Source organism: Carcharodon carcharias, chromosome 3 (genome assembly GCF_017639515.1).
Source record: "Carcharodon carcharias isolate sCarCar2 chromosome 3, sCarCar2.pri, whole genome shotgun sequence".
In the NCBI taxonomy this organism is placed as follows: Eukaryota; Metazoa; Chordata; class Chondrichthyes; order Lamniformes; family Lamnidae; genus Carcharodon; species Carcharodon carcharias.
In genome coordinates, this window is record NC_054469.1 from 55753034 (window position 1) to 55767220 (window position 14187).

Below are 14187 nucleotides of genomic sequence, written 5' to 3' on the forward strand. Positions count from 1 at the left end.
CATATATTTTCAACAAAACAGCACAAACTGATAAATGAACATGGATAGATGGGGACTGATTCTGGGGAAGGTGGAACCAGTACAAGCTGGAAAGATTGCACCCCAGCAGGACCAGATGAATGTGTGGCTGGCGAGATGGTGCAGGAGGGAGGGCTTTAGATTTCTGGGACATTGGGACCATTTCTGGGGGCGGTGGAACCTATACAAGGCGGATGGGTTGCACCTGAACTGGAATGGGACCAACATCCTTGCAGGGAGGTTTGCTAGCGCTGTTGGGGAGGGTTTAAACTAGCTTGGTAGGGGGATGGGATCCTGAGAAGATGTTCAGCCAGGGGAAATGCACAGCCAAAATTGAAGCAAGAAGAGGTGAGTCTGGAAGACATAGAAATTATAGGCCAGTTAAGGCACATGGGAGTTTGGCAAGGTTAGGTTGAATTTATTTTAATACAAGGATTCTGACGAATAAGGCAGATGAGTTGACGGCACAATTTAACACATGGAAGTACGATGTCATTGCTGCCACAGAGACATGGTTGAGAGAGGGGCAGGATTGGCAGCTCAATATTCCAGGATATAGGGTCTTCAGGCGAGACAGGGAAGGAGGTAAAAGAGGAGGGGTTATCACAATATTGATTAAGGAATCAATTACATCAGTAAGGAGGGATGACATCTTAGAAGGCTCCTCAAATGAAGCTATATGGGTAGAACTTAAAAACAAAAAAGGAGCAATCACATTGCCAGGAGTGTACTATAGGCACCCAAACAGTCAGAGTGAAATAGAAGAGCAGATATGTAGGCAAATTTCAGAGAAGTGTAAAAATTATAGGGTAGTAATAGCATGGGATTTCAACTTTCCCAACATTAATTGGGTTAGTCATACTGTGATAGGTTTAGAGGGAGCAGAATTCTTAAAATGCATCCAAGAGAGCTTTTTAAGCCAGTACGTAGAAGGTCCTACAAGAGAGGGAGCAGTCCTGGACTTAATTTTAGGAAATGAAGCCAGGCAAGTGATAGAGGTATCAATGGGGGAACATTTTGCAGATAGTGATCACAACTCCGTTTGATTCAAGGTTGCAATGGAAAAGGAAAAAGATGGGCCAGAAATCAGAGTTCTAAAGTGGGGGAAGGCCGATTTTAATAAGATCAGATATGATTTGGCCAGAGTGGACTGGGAGCAGCTACCTTTTGGTAAAGCTGTGTCAGAGCAGTGGGACTCATTTAAGAAGAGTACAGTGCCAACATATTCCAGTAAAGATAAAGGGTGGGACCAAAAAATCCAGGAAAGCCTGGATGTTAAGGGATATACAGGATTGGATAAAGAAAAAAAGGGAGGCTTATGGCAGATACCAAGGGCTCAAAACTGCGGTAGCCCTAGAGGGGTATAGAATCTGGCAGAACTTTAAAAAGAAATTAGGAGAAAAAAAGGGGGCATGAAAAACATTGGCAGGTAAAATAAAGGAAAATCCAATGTTATTTCAGGAGTACATTAAGGGTAAGAGAATAACTAGGGAAAGAGTAGGGCCCATTAAGGTCCATAGTGGTAATTTGTGTGTGCAGCCGGAAGATGTAGGTAGGGTTCTAAATGAATAATTTGTCTCGGTGTTCACAAATGAGAAGGATAACGTGGGTATGGAAATCAGACAGAAGGACTGTGATATAATTAAAGAAACTAGCATAGAAAGGGAGAGGATTCCAAATGATCTGGCAGGCTTAAGAGTAGATAAATCTCCAGGCCTGAATGAAATGTATCCTAGGCTGTTGATTGAGGCAAGGGAGGAGATTGCAGGAGTGGTGGCAATAATTTTCAATACCTCTCTGGCCACAGGAGAGGTGCCAGAGGACTGGAGGACAGCCAATATGATAATGTTATTCAAGAAGGGAGGAATGGATAAACCAGGGAACTACAGGCCAATCAGTCTATTCTCAGTGGTGGGGAAACTATTGGAAGCAATTCTGAGGGATAGAATTAATCTACACTTGGAGAGGCAGGGATTAATTAAGGACAGTCAGCATGGTTTTGTTAAGGGCGGTCATGTCTGACCAATTTGATTGAATTTTTCGAAGAGTTGACCAGGTGTGTAGATGAGGGTAATGCATTTGATGTAGTCTACTTGGACTTCAGCAAGGTTTTTGATAAGGTCCCGCATGAGAGACTGATAACGAATATAAGAGCCCATGGGATCCAAGGCAATTTGGCAAATTGGATCCAGAATTGGCTGAGTGGCAGGAAGCAGAGGGTGAGGGTCGAGGGGTGTTTTTGTGACTGGATACCTGTGTCCTGTGGGTCTTGACAGAGATCGGTGTTGGGTCCCTTGCTGTTTGTGATATATATAAACGATTTAGACTTGAACGTGGGAGGGTTGATCAGTGAGTTCGTGGATGACACGAAAATTGGCAGGGTGGTAAATAATGAGGAGGATAATCTTAGATTACAGGAGGATATAGATGGGCTGGTCAGATGGGCTGATCAGTGGCAAATGGAATTTAATCTGGACAAGTGTGAGATGACGCACTTGGGCAGGACAAACAAGGCATGGGAATACACGTTGAATAGTAGGACTCTGGGAAGTACCGAGGATCAGGGGGACTTAGGTGTGCATGTCTACCGGTCCCTTAAGGTAGTGGGACAGGTAGATAAGGTGATTGAGAAGGCATATGGGATACTTGCCTTTATTAGCTGAGGCATAGAATATAAGACAGGGAGGTTAGCTGGATCTGTGTAAAACGCTGGTTAGGCCACAGCTAGAGTATTGCGTGCAGTTCTGAAATCCGCATTAAAGGAATGATGTGATTGCACTAGAGCGATTGCAGAGGAGATTTACCAGGATGTTGCCTTGGCTGAAGAGTTCTAGTTATGAGGAGAGATTGGATAGACTGGGGTTATTTTCCCTGAAGCAGAGGAGATTGAGGCGGGACAGGATTGAGGTGTATAAAATTATGACAGGCATAGATAGGGTAGACAGGAAGGAACTTTTCCCCTTGGTGGAGGGATCAATAACCAGGGGGCATAGATTTAAGGTAAGGGGTAGGAGGTTTAGAGGGGATGTGAGGAAGAATTTTTTCACACAGAGGGTGGTGGGAATTTGGAACTCCCTGCCTGAAAGGTTGGTAGAGGCAGAAACCCTCATAATATTTAAGAAGTATTTGGATGTGCACTTGCGATGCCATGACATATAAGGCTACAGGCCTAGAGCTGGAAAATGGGATTAGAATAGTTAGGTACTTGTTTGACCGGTGCAGACTTGATGGGCCGAAGGGCCTTTTTCTGTGCTGTAAACCTCTATGACTTTCTAATCAGGGCCAATATCCTTGCAGGGGTATTTGCTAGTAATGTGGAGGAGGGTTTATACTACAGGGGCAGGGGGCTGTAAACCACAAGAGAGCAAAATCAAGGTAGGAATAAAAGACAGACAAGTAGAAAGCAAAAGTGGAAGGTAGAGGAAACAAGGGCTGGCAGCAAATAGGGCCATGGTACAAATAAAGATTTATAAAAATGTTTAGAAGACAAGTCTAAAGGTACTATATCTGAATGGACAGAGCATTCACAATGAGGTAGACGAATTAACAGTGCAAATAGATGTAAACAGGTACGATGTGATTGCGATTATGGAGACTTGGCTGCAGGCTGACCAAGGCAAGGGTACTTGATATTTAGGAAGGCGGGCAAAAAGGAAAAGGAGTTGGGGTGACATTGTTAATTAAAGATGAAATCAGTGCAATAGTGAAAGAGGATATTGGCTCAGAAACTCTAGATGTAGAATCAGTCTGGGTGGAGCTAAGAAGCAAGAAGGGGACAAAAACATAAGTGGGAGCTGGCTACAGGCCTCCAAACAGTAGTGGTAAGGTAGCTGATCGCATTAAACAGGAAATTAGAGATGCATGTAACAAGGGTGCTACAGTAACTATGGGTGACTTTAATCTATATATAGACTGGGAAACCAGATTAGCAATAATACTGTGGCAGATGAATTCCTGGATGTACGTATGAGATGGTTTTTTAGATCAGAATGCCAAGGAACTAAGGGAACAGGCTATCCTAGATTTGGTATTGTACAATGGGGTTAATTAATAATCTTGCTGTGCGGGGTTCTTTTGAGAGCGGTGACCAAAATATGATAGAATTCTTCAATAGGATGGAAAGTGAAGTAGTCTGATCCAAAACCTGGATCCTAAATCTAAACAAAGGAAACCAGAAAAGTATGAGGGGTGAGTTGGCTAAAGTAGATTGGGGAACTTCACTAAAAGGTGGATAAGCAATGGCTAATATTTGAGGAACGAATGTATGCATTGCAACAGTTATACATCCTTTCTGGCACAAAAACACAACAGGAAAAGCAGCCCAACCATGGCTAACAAAAGAAATTAAGGATAGTATCAGATCCAAAGAGGAGTCATATCAAGTGGCTGGAAAAAGTAGCAAGTTTGAGGATTGGGAGCAGTTTAGAATTCAGTAAAGGGGGACCAAGAGGTTGATTAAGAGGGGAAAAATAAAGTATGAGAGTAAACTTGCAAGGAACATAAAAGCAGGCTGTAAAAGCTTATATAAATATGTAAAAAGAAAAAGATTATTGAAGACAAATGTTGGTCCCTTACAGTCCGAAATGGGAAAATTTATAACAGAGAACAAGGAAATGGCAAAGCAATTAAGCAGCTACTTTAGTTCTGTCTTTACGGAGGAAGGCTCAAATAAACTTCCCCGAAATGCTAGGGAACCAAGGGTCTAGCAAGAAGGAGGAATTGAAGGAAATTAGTATTCCTATGAAAATAGTGCTGCAGAAATTAATGGGACTGAAAGCTAATAAATCCCAGGGCCCGATAATCTACACCCCAAGGTACTAAAGGAGATGGCCATGGAAATAGTGGATGTGTTGGTTGTCATCTTGCAAAATTCTGTAGATTCTGGAACAGTCCCGGCACATTGGAGAGTGGCAAATGTAACCCCACTATTTAAAAAAGGAGGGAGGGAGAAAACAGAGAATTACAGGCTGGTTAGCCTGACATCAGTAGTAGGGAAAATGCTCGAGTCTATTATAAAGCATGTGGTAACAGGACACTTAGAAAATTTCAACAGAATTAGACAAAGCCAATATGGAGTTATGAAAGGGAAATCATGTTTGACAAACCTACTGGAGTTTTTTGAGGATGTAACTAGCAGAATAGATAAGGGAGAACCAGTGGATGTGGAGTATTTGGAGTTTTAGAAAGCTTTTGATAAATGTCCCACATAAGAGGTTAGTGTGCAAAATTAAAGCACACTGAATTAGGGGTAATATATTGACATGGATATTGAGAATTGGTTAGCAGACAGGAAACAGAGAATAGGAATAAATGGGTCTTTTTTTGGAGTGGCAGGTGATGACTAGTGGGGTACCGCAGGAATCAGTGCTTGGGCCCCAGCTATTCACAAAATATATCAATGATTTGGATGAGGGAACCAAATGCAATATTTCCAAGTTTGCTGACGACATGAAACTTGGTGGGAATGTGAGTGGTGAGGAGGATGTTAAGAGGCTTCAAGGCAATTTAGACAAGTTGAGTGAGTGGACAAATACTTGGCAGGAGCAGTATAATGTGGGTAAGTGTGAAGTTATCCACTTCAGTAGGAAAAACAGAATGGCAAAGTATTATTTAAATGGTGATAGATTTGGAAATAATGATGTACAAAGAGTCCTGGGTGTTCTTGTACACCAATCACTGAAAGCAAGCATGCAGGTGCAGCAAGCAGTTAAGAGAGCAAATGGTATGTTGGCCTTTGTTGCGAGAGGACTTGAGTACAGGGGCAAGGATGTCTTCCTGCAGCTGTACAGGACCTACAGCACCTAGGTGAGACCGCACCTGGAATATTGTGTGCAGTTTTGGTCTCCTTACCTAAGAAATACATGCCATAGAGGGAGTGCAGCGAAGGTTCACCAGGCTGATTCGTGGAATGGCAGGATTGCTGTATGGGGAGAGATTGGGTCAACTAGGCCTGTATTCACTGGCATTTAGAAGAATGAGAGGGGATCTCATTGAAACATAGAAAATTCCAACAGGACTGGGCAGTCTGGATGCAGCGATGATGTGTTTCCTCTGCCTGGAGGGTTGAGAACAAGGGGTCACAGTCGCAGGATACGGAGTAGGTCATTTAGGACTGAGATGAGGAGAAACGTTTTCACTCAGCAGGTGGTGAACCTGTGGAATTCTCTACCACAGAAGGCTGTGGAGGCCAAGTCACTGAATATATTTAAGAAGGAAATAGATAGATTTCTAGATTCTAAAGGCATCAGGGGTATAGGGATAGAGTGCAAGTCTGGTGTTAGACAGAGGATCAGCCATGATCATATTGAATGGCAGAGCAGGCTCGAAGGGTCGAATGACCTATTCTTGCTCCTATTTTCTATATTTCTAAGAGAGGGTCACAAGGAATTTAAATCAATAAAAATATGAAAATTGATGCCAACCCACCATGAACACACTGAGGGGAGAATTTTTCATTCATTGGGCGGGTGCTTGCCCAACCTGAATGGGAGTGAAATAGTGCACAATGACATCGGCCAAGCGTGCTCTCACGATCTTTTGGTTGCCAGGTGGCATGCGAGGGGTGGCAATGTGCCTGCCTAAGAGGCCTATTAAGGCCCTTAAGCAATTAATAGAGTTGCATTTTTCCTTGCCCACTCAACTATTCGGTTGGTGGGCAGGCCAATATGCCAGGTGGCCTTTGCATTTTTCATGAAAACTCACCAATGGGCGGGAGGGGGCTTCCAACGGTTACTTAAAAAAAGTTTAAAAAATTAAAAAATCCTTTCTTACATGTCCCTCTTCATGCGACTGAGTCACATGTGGGGACAAGTTTATATCATTTGTGAAAGGCTTATTTTGGTATTTAAAATCCTTCGGCTCCCTAAGGCAGCTCTGTGCCTTTAGGGAGCTTTCAGTTCATGCTTCCCCACGCTTGCGCACATTTCAGTACTTGTGCTCCTCCCACCCCCACCCCAGTAGTGCCGAGGCTCTTAGCGCGAATTTCCGGGCCCACCTGCAGCATCCCTCTGACGAGGGGAAAACCCTGCCCCCACTTCCAGTTTAACTGCAACGGGTTTGAGGGCATCATCAAGGATGATAATACTTAAATTCCTCAGATTTTGGGACCCATTTGAATTTAATGATGTTGGACAAGGTTATACAGGGCTCAGGGAACATGGCAGCTAAAATAAGTTGGGAGCTGTAAGGTTCAGCAGCAAAGTACATTTCCAGCAGTGCCTGTGGGCCTGGAGGAGCAGGAGTGTTAGTTCCCTTATTCTCTCCCCCCACATGATCTTTCCTCCCCCACAGTTTCTCCCCACTGCAACCCCTCCCATCACCGTGTTCTCTCCCACACCCATGTTCTCTTCCTCCATGTGATTTTTCACACAATACAATCTCTCATCCTTTATGATGTTTCCCACTCTTAAATCTCTTCTTCCCAGAGTTTGATCACTCTCTGTGGTCTCTTCCATAAACTGTCTCCACATGATGTCTCCGCACTTGCTCTCTCTCTCTCTCTGATCTCTGCGATTTTTCCCACTTGCAATCTTACCCTGCAATCCCTCCCACCACAATCTCTCTGGCCTATGATCCTTCCCCTGTGATCACTCCCCATGTGCTCTCTCCTGCTTGAGATCTCTTTCTCATAATCTCTCTCCCCTGGGATGTATCCCCCATGATGCCCCCTTCTGCATGGAGTCTTCTCTGCCTGATTGCTACACTGCAATCTGACCCCTTTGCAATTTCTCTGCTCTATGGTACCTCTTCCCCTTCCCTCCGCTTTCCTTCCCAGCACACAATCTCTCCTTCTCCACCATCTCTCCCACCCTGCCATTTTTCCCCACCATCTCTCCTACCCTGCCATTTTTCCCCATGATCTCTCCCATCCTGCAATCTTTCTCCACCATCTCTCCTACCTTGCTATCTTTCCCCATCATCTCCCACCCTGCTCTCTTTCCTCACCATCTTTCCCCCCCCGATCTCCCCCAACCTCAATCTCACTGACCCAGCATGCCACACCTATGAATTTGCCTCCCCATGATCATTCCCTGTCTGTGATCTCTTTTCCACATGATGCCTTGCACCCAACTTTCCTCCCACCTCACTATCCCTCCCTTCTGCACAATTGGCTGCTCCCTGAATTTATGATTTCTCCCTGCCTACTATCTCTCACTGCATGTTTTCTCCTCCCGTTGTCTCTTGCTCCCTGAAATCAATCCACCCACACCTCCCCAGTCATCTCCCCCTCCCCAAAATCATTGAACCCACCATCCAAGCACACTTCCCCACCTTCTGCTGTTGATATTCTTGCCTGGTTGGCAGCCAGTCTCTCAATCAGTCTGGGGGAATGTGGAATAAATGTTAATGAGGTCCATTAAATTTGGCAGAACCCCTCTTCCAGGTCTTTTCGTGCCACCCAGCCACAAGCACATACCCCCACCCCTGCTCCCTCTGTGCCTTGATCCCTGAAAGTATCTGAATCATCAGTTTGGATCATTGGCAAAAGAACTAATGAAGAGAACTTTTTAACCTAGTGCGTGGTTATGATCTGTAATGCACGGTGTGAGAGTGTGGTGGAGACAGATTTAATCATAGTTTTCAAAAGCGAATTGGATAATTATCTGGAGCAAAACATTTCTGGGCTATGGGAAAAAGAGCAGGGTACTAGCTGAGTTGCTTTTCCAGGGAGCCAGCATGGACCCAATGGGCTAGATGGCGTCCTTCTGTGCTGTATTTCTATTTAAATAAGTCGGATATTTTTCCACCACAAGTTGTCCTGATGGAGTGAATGCACAGCAGGAAAGGGAAGGAGAGTAACACCACACAACAGAAAGCAAGGCCTCCAGTCTTCAAAATATCTAGTTGGAGGAAATCTTTGCTCATCCAGTACTGGCTGAGAGACAAGCTGTTTGACAGGTTAGAGACATTAAAAAGGTAGAGTTGTTGGTAGGTAGAACTGGGTGCCATTAGAGCTAATGTAGAAACTGACACTGTGTTTTGAGTGATGTCTCTGAGGGGCAGCATGTGGGTGAGAAATAAGAGGGGTCCAAGTATGGATCTTTGGGGAGCACCAAAGATTACAGTGTGGCAGTGGGACAAGAAGCCAATTCAGGTGATTTTTTTGGCTATGATTAAATAGATAAGGATGGAACCAGGCGAGTGCAGTCCACCCAGCTGGAGAGGTATTGGAGGAGGATGGTGTGATGAGCAGCATCAAAGGTTGCAGATAGGTCGAGAAAACAAGGAGGAATAGGTTATCTTCATCGCAGTCAAATAAATTGTCATTTGTGACTTTTATAAAAACTGTTTCAGTACCATGGTAGGGGCAGAAACCTGACTGGAGGGATTCAAACATGGTGTTCTTGGAAAAAACAATATGGATTTGGGAGACAATAGCACGTTTAAGGACTTTGGAGGTTGGAGATTGGGTGGTCATTTGCAGGATCAGAGGGACCAAGCATTATGTTTTTTTGAAGGTGAAGGACATACCTGAAGAGAGAGATTCATTAACAATATCAGCTAACAAGGGGATCAGGAAAGGAAGTTGGGTGATTAGCAGTTCCTGTGGGAATAGGGTTAAGGAAGCAGAAGGTGGGTCTCATGGACAAGGTGCCATTAGAGAGCACATGAAGGGAAAGGAGAGAAAATAGAGAAAGATGCATGTTCAAGGCTACATCAGGGGAGATCTTTAGAGAAAGTTCGGCTTGTGACCTAAGGAACAGGAAAGAAGTGGCAGAGGCAACTGATCTCAATCTTGGTCACATAAAGTCCATAAGCTCCTCGCACTTTGTTAGAGGTGAGGATGGATTATACAGGGAAGAGGGCTCTATTAATACAGTTTGCAATGGAGAAATGAGGTTGATGGCTACCTTTGCATTCCAGAGTGACCCTGGAATAGTGAGCAGTTTTCGCAAATGAATGCAGCACCCTATCAAGTGGTAGATGAAAGCAGTATCCAATTGGGTGGTGGATGAATGCAGTATCCAATTGGGTGGTGGATGAACGCAGTACTCAATTGGGCGGTGGATGAACATAGTACCTGATCGAGTGGTGGATGAACACAGTATCGATCAAGTGGTGGATGACTGCAATACCCAATCGGGCGGTGGATGAACGCAGTACCCGATCGGGTGGTGGATGGCTAAAATAATTGTCTATGCCCCAGTGGACATAAGGGAGTGGTAATGAGGGCTGTACCAGGGGAATGGCTAGGATGAGAGAGAGCAATGGTTTAAATGGCGACTATGGCATCAGAAGTGGAGATGAGGGTACAGTTGAGCAGATCAGTAGCTGCAAAAATGCCAAAGTGAACATTGGGCCAAACACTAGACAGTTGGGATTTTAAAAGTGCACTTCTAAGTGAATTGGGAGTGAGTTTATTCCAGGCAGAAGGAAATAAAGTTGGGAGGGACAAGGGGGATATCAGTGGAGAGTGCTACAAGCAAGTGATCATAGATAGCCGGCTCTGTAATCGTTATGATGGGAGTAGCAAGGCCATGTGAGATGGCAAGTTCAAGTGGGTAACTGTGAAAATGGATTAGGGGTTTACATGAAGGGTGAGAATAAGGGAGAATAGGAGGACAGTGAAATTGGAGGAGAGAGAGAATAGTGAATTGAGATGGAGGTTGAAATGACAGAGGATAAGAAGTCACTAGGTGCAGAGGCTGAGAGAGGAAACCTAATCCAGAAGCATGGAACAGAATCTGTGGGCAAAACACCCATTTTCAGTTTGTTGCAGGAGAGATGGTAAAAAATGAGGCTTACTCTGGTTTTCCCTCTTGAGAATCTTCTCCACAAGAGCGTTGTGCACCATGTATGAAAGGAGGCGGCAGTCAAGCTCCACATTCAGGACCTTCAGCACCAAGGAACAGTTGCAGGAGAGGACAACATACTTTAAGGGATCTGATAGATGACTCAAGACTGCATGGTGCAAAATATTGCCCGCCAACCTGTTTGACATGCATCGTTCACCCATACCAAACTCGTACACAACCGTATGGCTTTTTCAGTGCACCTCATACATAGGCATAACTCAGCAGGGCATACCTTCACGTTGCAACCAATGATGGAAAGTCTTAACACTGTCACATCTTCCAAGGGCTTCAATGTCAACCCATTAGTCACTTATTGATAGGTCAAGCATAGGGCAACCATCAGTGACCCCTGTACTTGGGTTAATGCAATAGCATTTATATGTTGGAAGTCTCTTTTAACAGACACATCATGCTACTCAGTTGGAAAGAAGACAAAAATATTGGTTATGCTGTCTATATTAGTCACCTATTTCATTCATATTTGAGTAGCACATTAGCTGATATTGAAGTGCTTGCTATGAATGAGCTGCAGGTATAACAGTGATGGCCGTGCCCTCCCTATGTTTCCCCTTTGCTGTTAGACATCCTTGCTACAGATGGGAAAAAGCTGGAAATGACTCCTAACTGACCTGAAGCAGAGTGGGGCTATTATCCTGGTCTTTGGTTGGTGATTGTGCCAAGCTCAGCAAACATGGTCAGTTGGTTGCTGATCTCCAGGACATGCTTTCTTTCACCATATATCATCTTAACCATGAAATACAATATTCAAGAAACTTGAAAAAACAAACATACCTTAAGGAGGAAGAAGGTACCAAATGTTTCTTTTAAAAAATATGGTACAAGTGTCAAAAATATGGAGATGTTAGTTGATTGGAAACAAAGCTACAAAGTCTGGTCCATTTTTAGAGCTCCATTAACCACAGAACAACACCCTCCTGCAACCCACTGCCCCCACCACCCCCCCCACCCCCCCAACCACCCATTCTAAATGGATGCTAAACAACAAGAAAAAGAGCAAAACTTGGGCTAATTATCCAGAATATTGTGGCAGGTGTTTACTTAATATTTTTGCATCAAATCTGGGGCCCTTAATGAGGCTAAAACAAATTAGTACATAAAATGCAGAAGATGGGAGAACTGTAACTTCATAGGAAATGGGTCCAGTGCCTACTCTTACACTTCTGCAGCTGTGGCACTTATACTGTCATGGCATAAAGCATGGCAGAACTCGGTTCTGAATGAGATTATGGGATTAGTTGGCCATTTGCAATTAGGAACTTGATAAGTGTCTGTTTAGGTTGGTTCTTAAAAAGGGATGCTTTAAATGAACACATATTTGCTGTTCACCTTTTTACAACTCTCATAATTATTGATACCAACATTTCTATACCTGCAGGGCCAATGAAAACCCCATGACAGATAAGAGTCTGAGCTCATCATTTATCTAGCCACATGCTCAGTTACACTTGTATAAAATGTTTGCAGGGAGATCTCATGCTGTAATGGACCCTTTCTGTGTAGAGTTGTGTAGATGTGGTAATCAACATTTTATAATTGACATCAAGATAACCTTAATGGAAGTCCTCAATTTTCTTTCAAAACATGCTTTTCTAATGGATAGAATAACGTGTCATTTTCCTGATGATAAAATAGATTGGGTTTTCTACAATTCCCATTTTATCCATGGAGAAAATACTCTAATATAGAAAATGTACACATTATCAGGATACCATAGACAGTACAAAATATGTACAGATTTTCAGGGTACAATTTACTGATAACTAAAGGGAATATTGTGGACTACATGTTCTTTTATGAGAGGAATTAAGCCATTTTATTATTTTCCTAAATCAAAATATACAAAACATACACTCAGAAAACAAATGGAAAGTTACAGCTTATTTTTCTACCTACTATTACAAAGATAAATTGGAGGCATCAGAACCTAGAAATGACAGTTAACAATGTTAGTGGACAAATAATGAGTGTGCTATTAATGTATTCCTTAACCTGCTATTTTAATAAGTCCTTAACTCTTTTAGGCTAAGTAAATGGGATAATGTCTATGTTAAAATAGCATAAGAATATGCTATGTGTGTGCCCACTAGTATTGGCAACAGAAACTTCCAAGCTAATATAAGTGAAACTATAATGGTGAAAAAGAGAATAGGAAAGAAAAATACAATGGAGGTAATTTTAACCTTCATGGTCTGGTGAAAAAAGGTGATAGCAAATCAGCAGTCCGTTTTCCACCTCACCCAATGATAAAAGTTAAAATTACCTTCAGTGAATTTGGTTTGGTTCAGGAATATATCTTTAAGAAAGTAATAACAGGAAACATTCTAAAAAAAAGTAAGAATATTCTGGGACCCTACCACAATTTTGTATAATTTAAGGTATTGCAGGTTGCTCCCAATCACTCATTTTGAAGAAGAGCATGGGGTGTCACTGTCTCAGAACGCGTCTTGATAGATAAATGATTTAGCGAGATAATTTGCAGTCAACTGATGTAACCAAAAGTAACTTGAACATGGTCTGGGTCTGTAAGATCTTCACAAAACTGGCCAGAATATCCTTTCAATATTTCAAACTGTTAGGCACCAATTACACAACTGATATTGTCACAGCAAAAATAGTTCTAACAAGTCTATAAATTCAAATAAATCTATTATACTCACATAAAATATATCAGCCAAAGTTAATGCTACATCATGTAAAGGATTCTTGCCACTCAGATGTATGCAAATATGATCAAAGTTGTCAATTGTTTTAAAATCTACATTTCTGGTTGAATTAAAATCACACAGAAGTAAAACTTCACAATGAAACCATTCAACAGAGTTTTCTACCTATTGATAACTTGATAATTATAATCTTTTTTATGTTTGAGTTAATGAGGTTCATAATAATCATTTCTTAGCAAAACAGAATTCTGTTCTATTCAGACAAGTTCACTTATCCAAAATAAATGAAGAAGCATTAGTTAATTGACAGCAATGGGGGTAGATTTTAACTTCAAGCAACGAACAGGCAGGCAATGAGCAGAATGCCCCATCATTCCTGCTGGTGTACGGCTCAGTCCATCTTAAGGGCTTTTATTCATTACTATGCCAACAGTGAAGTGCACATCCTGAGCAGGAATCTCGTTGCAGCTTGTTGACTTTGGGGAGGCCTAGAGGCTAACTCAGTGGGCAGGCAATAAAGACCGGAAATGGTGTGGGTGCTGAGTGGGAAGGAGAAGCTGATAGCAGAGGCGGGGGGAGCCTGTAGGTGCACTTATTCTTCCAAAGTTTGGAACAGCTCCTTTCTGGGCCCATAAAAATAATTATTTTACTTATGTTTTTGGGGCTTCCTCTTCCACCACCCAGTTGTC

The 14187-nt window shown here is 42.8% G+C and overlaps 1 protein-coding gene across 1 annotated transcript in view; it reads right to left on the reverse strand.

Moving 5' to 3' along the window:
• The window catches only part of myo3a (myosin IIIA), a 611422-nt gene that overhangs the window by 56570 nt on the left and 540665 nt on the right, over positions 1-14187 (reverse strand). The window contains exons 37-38 of the mRNA XM_041183939.1: positions 13493-13598; positions 10765-10852 (exon numbers count right to left, since the gene is read on the reverse strand). Coding sequence (XP_041039873.1) covers positions 10765-10852; positions 13493-13598 — 194 coding nt within the window. The remainder of the gene's footprint in view (positions 1-10764; positions 10853-13492; positions 13599-14187) is intronic.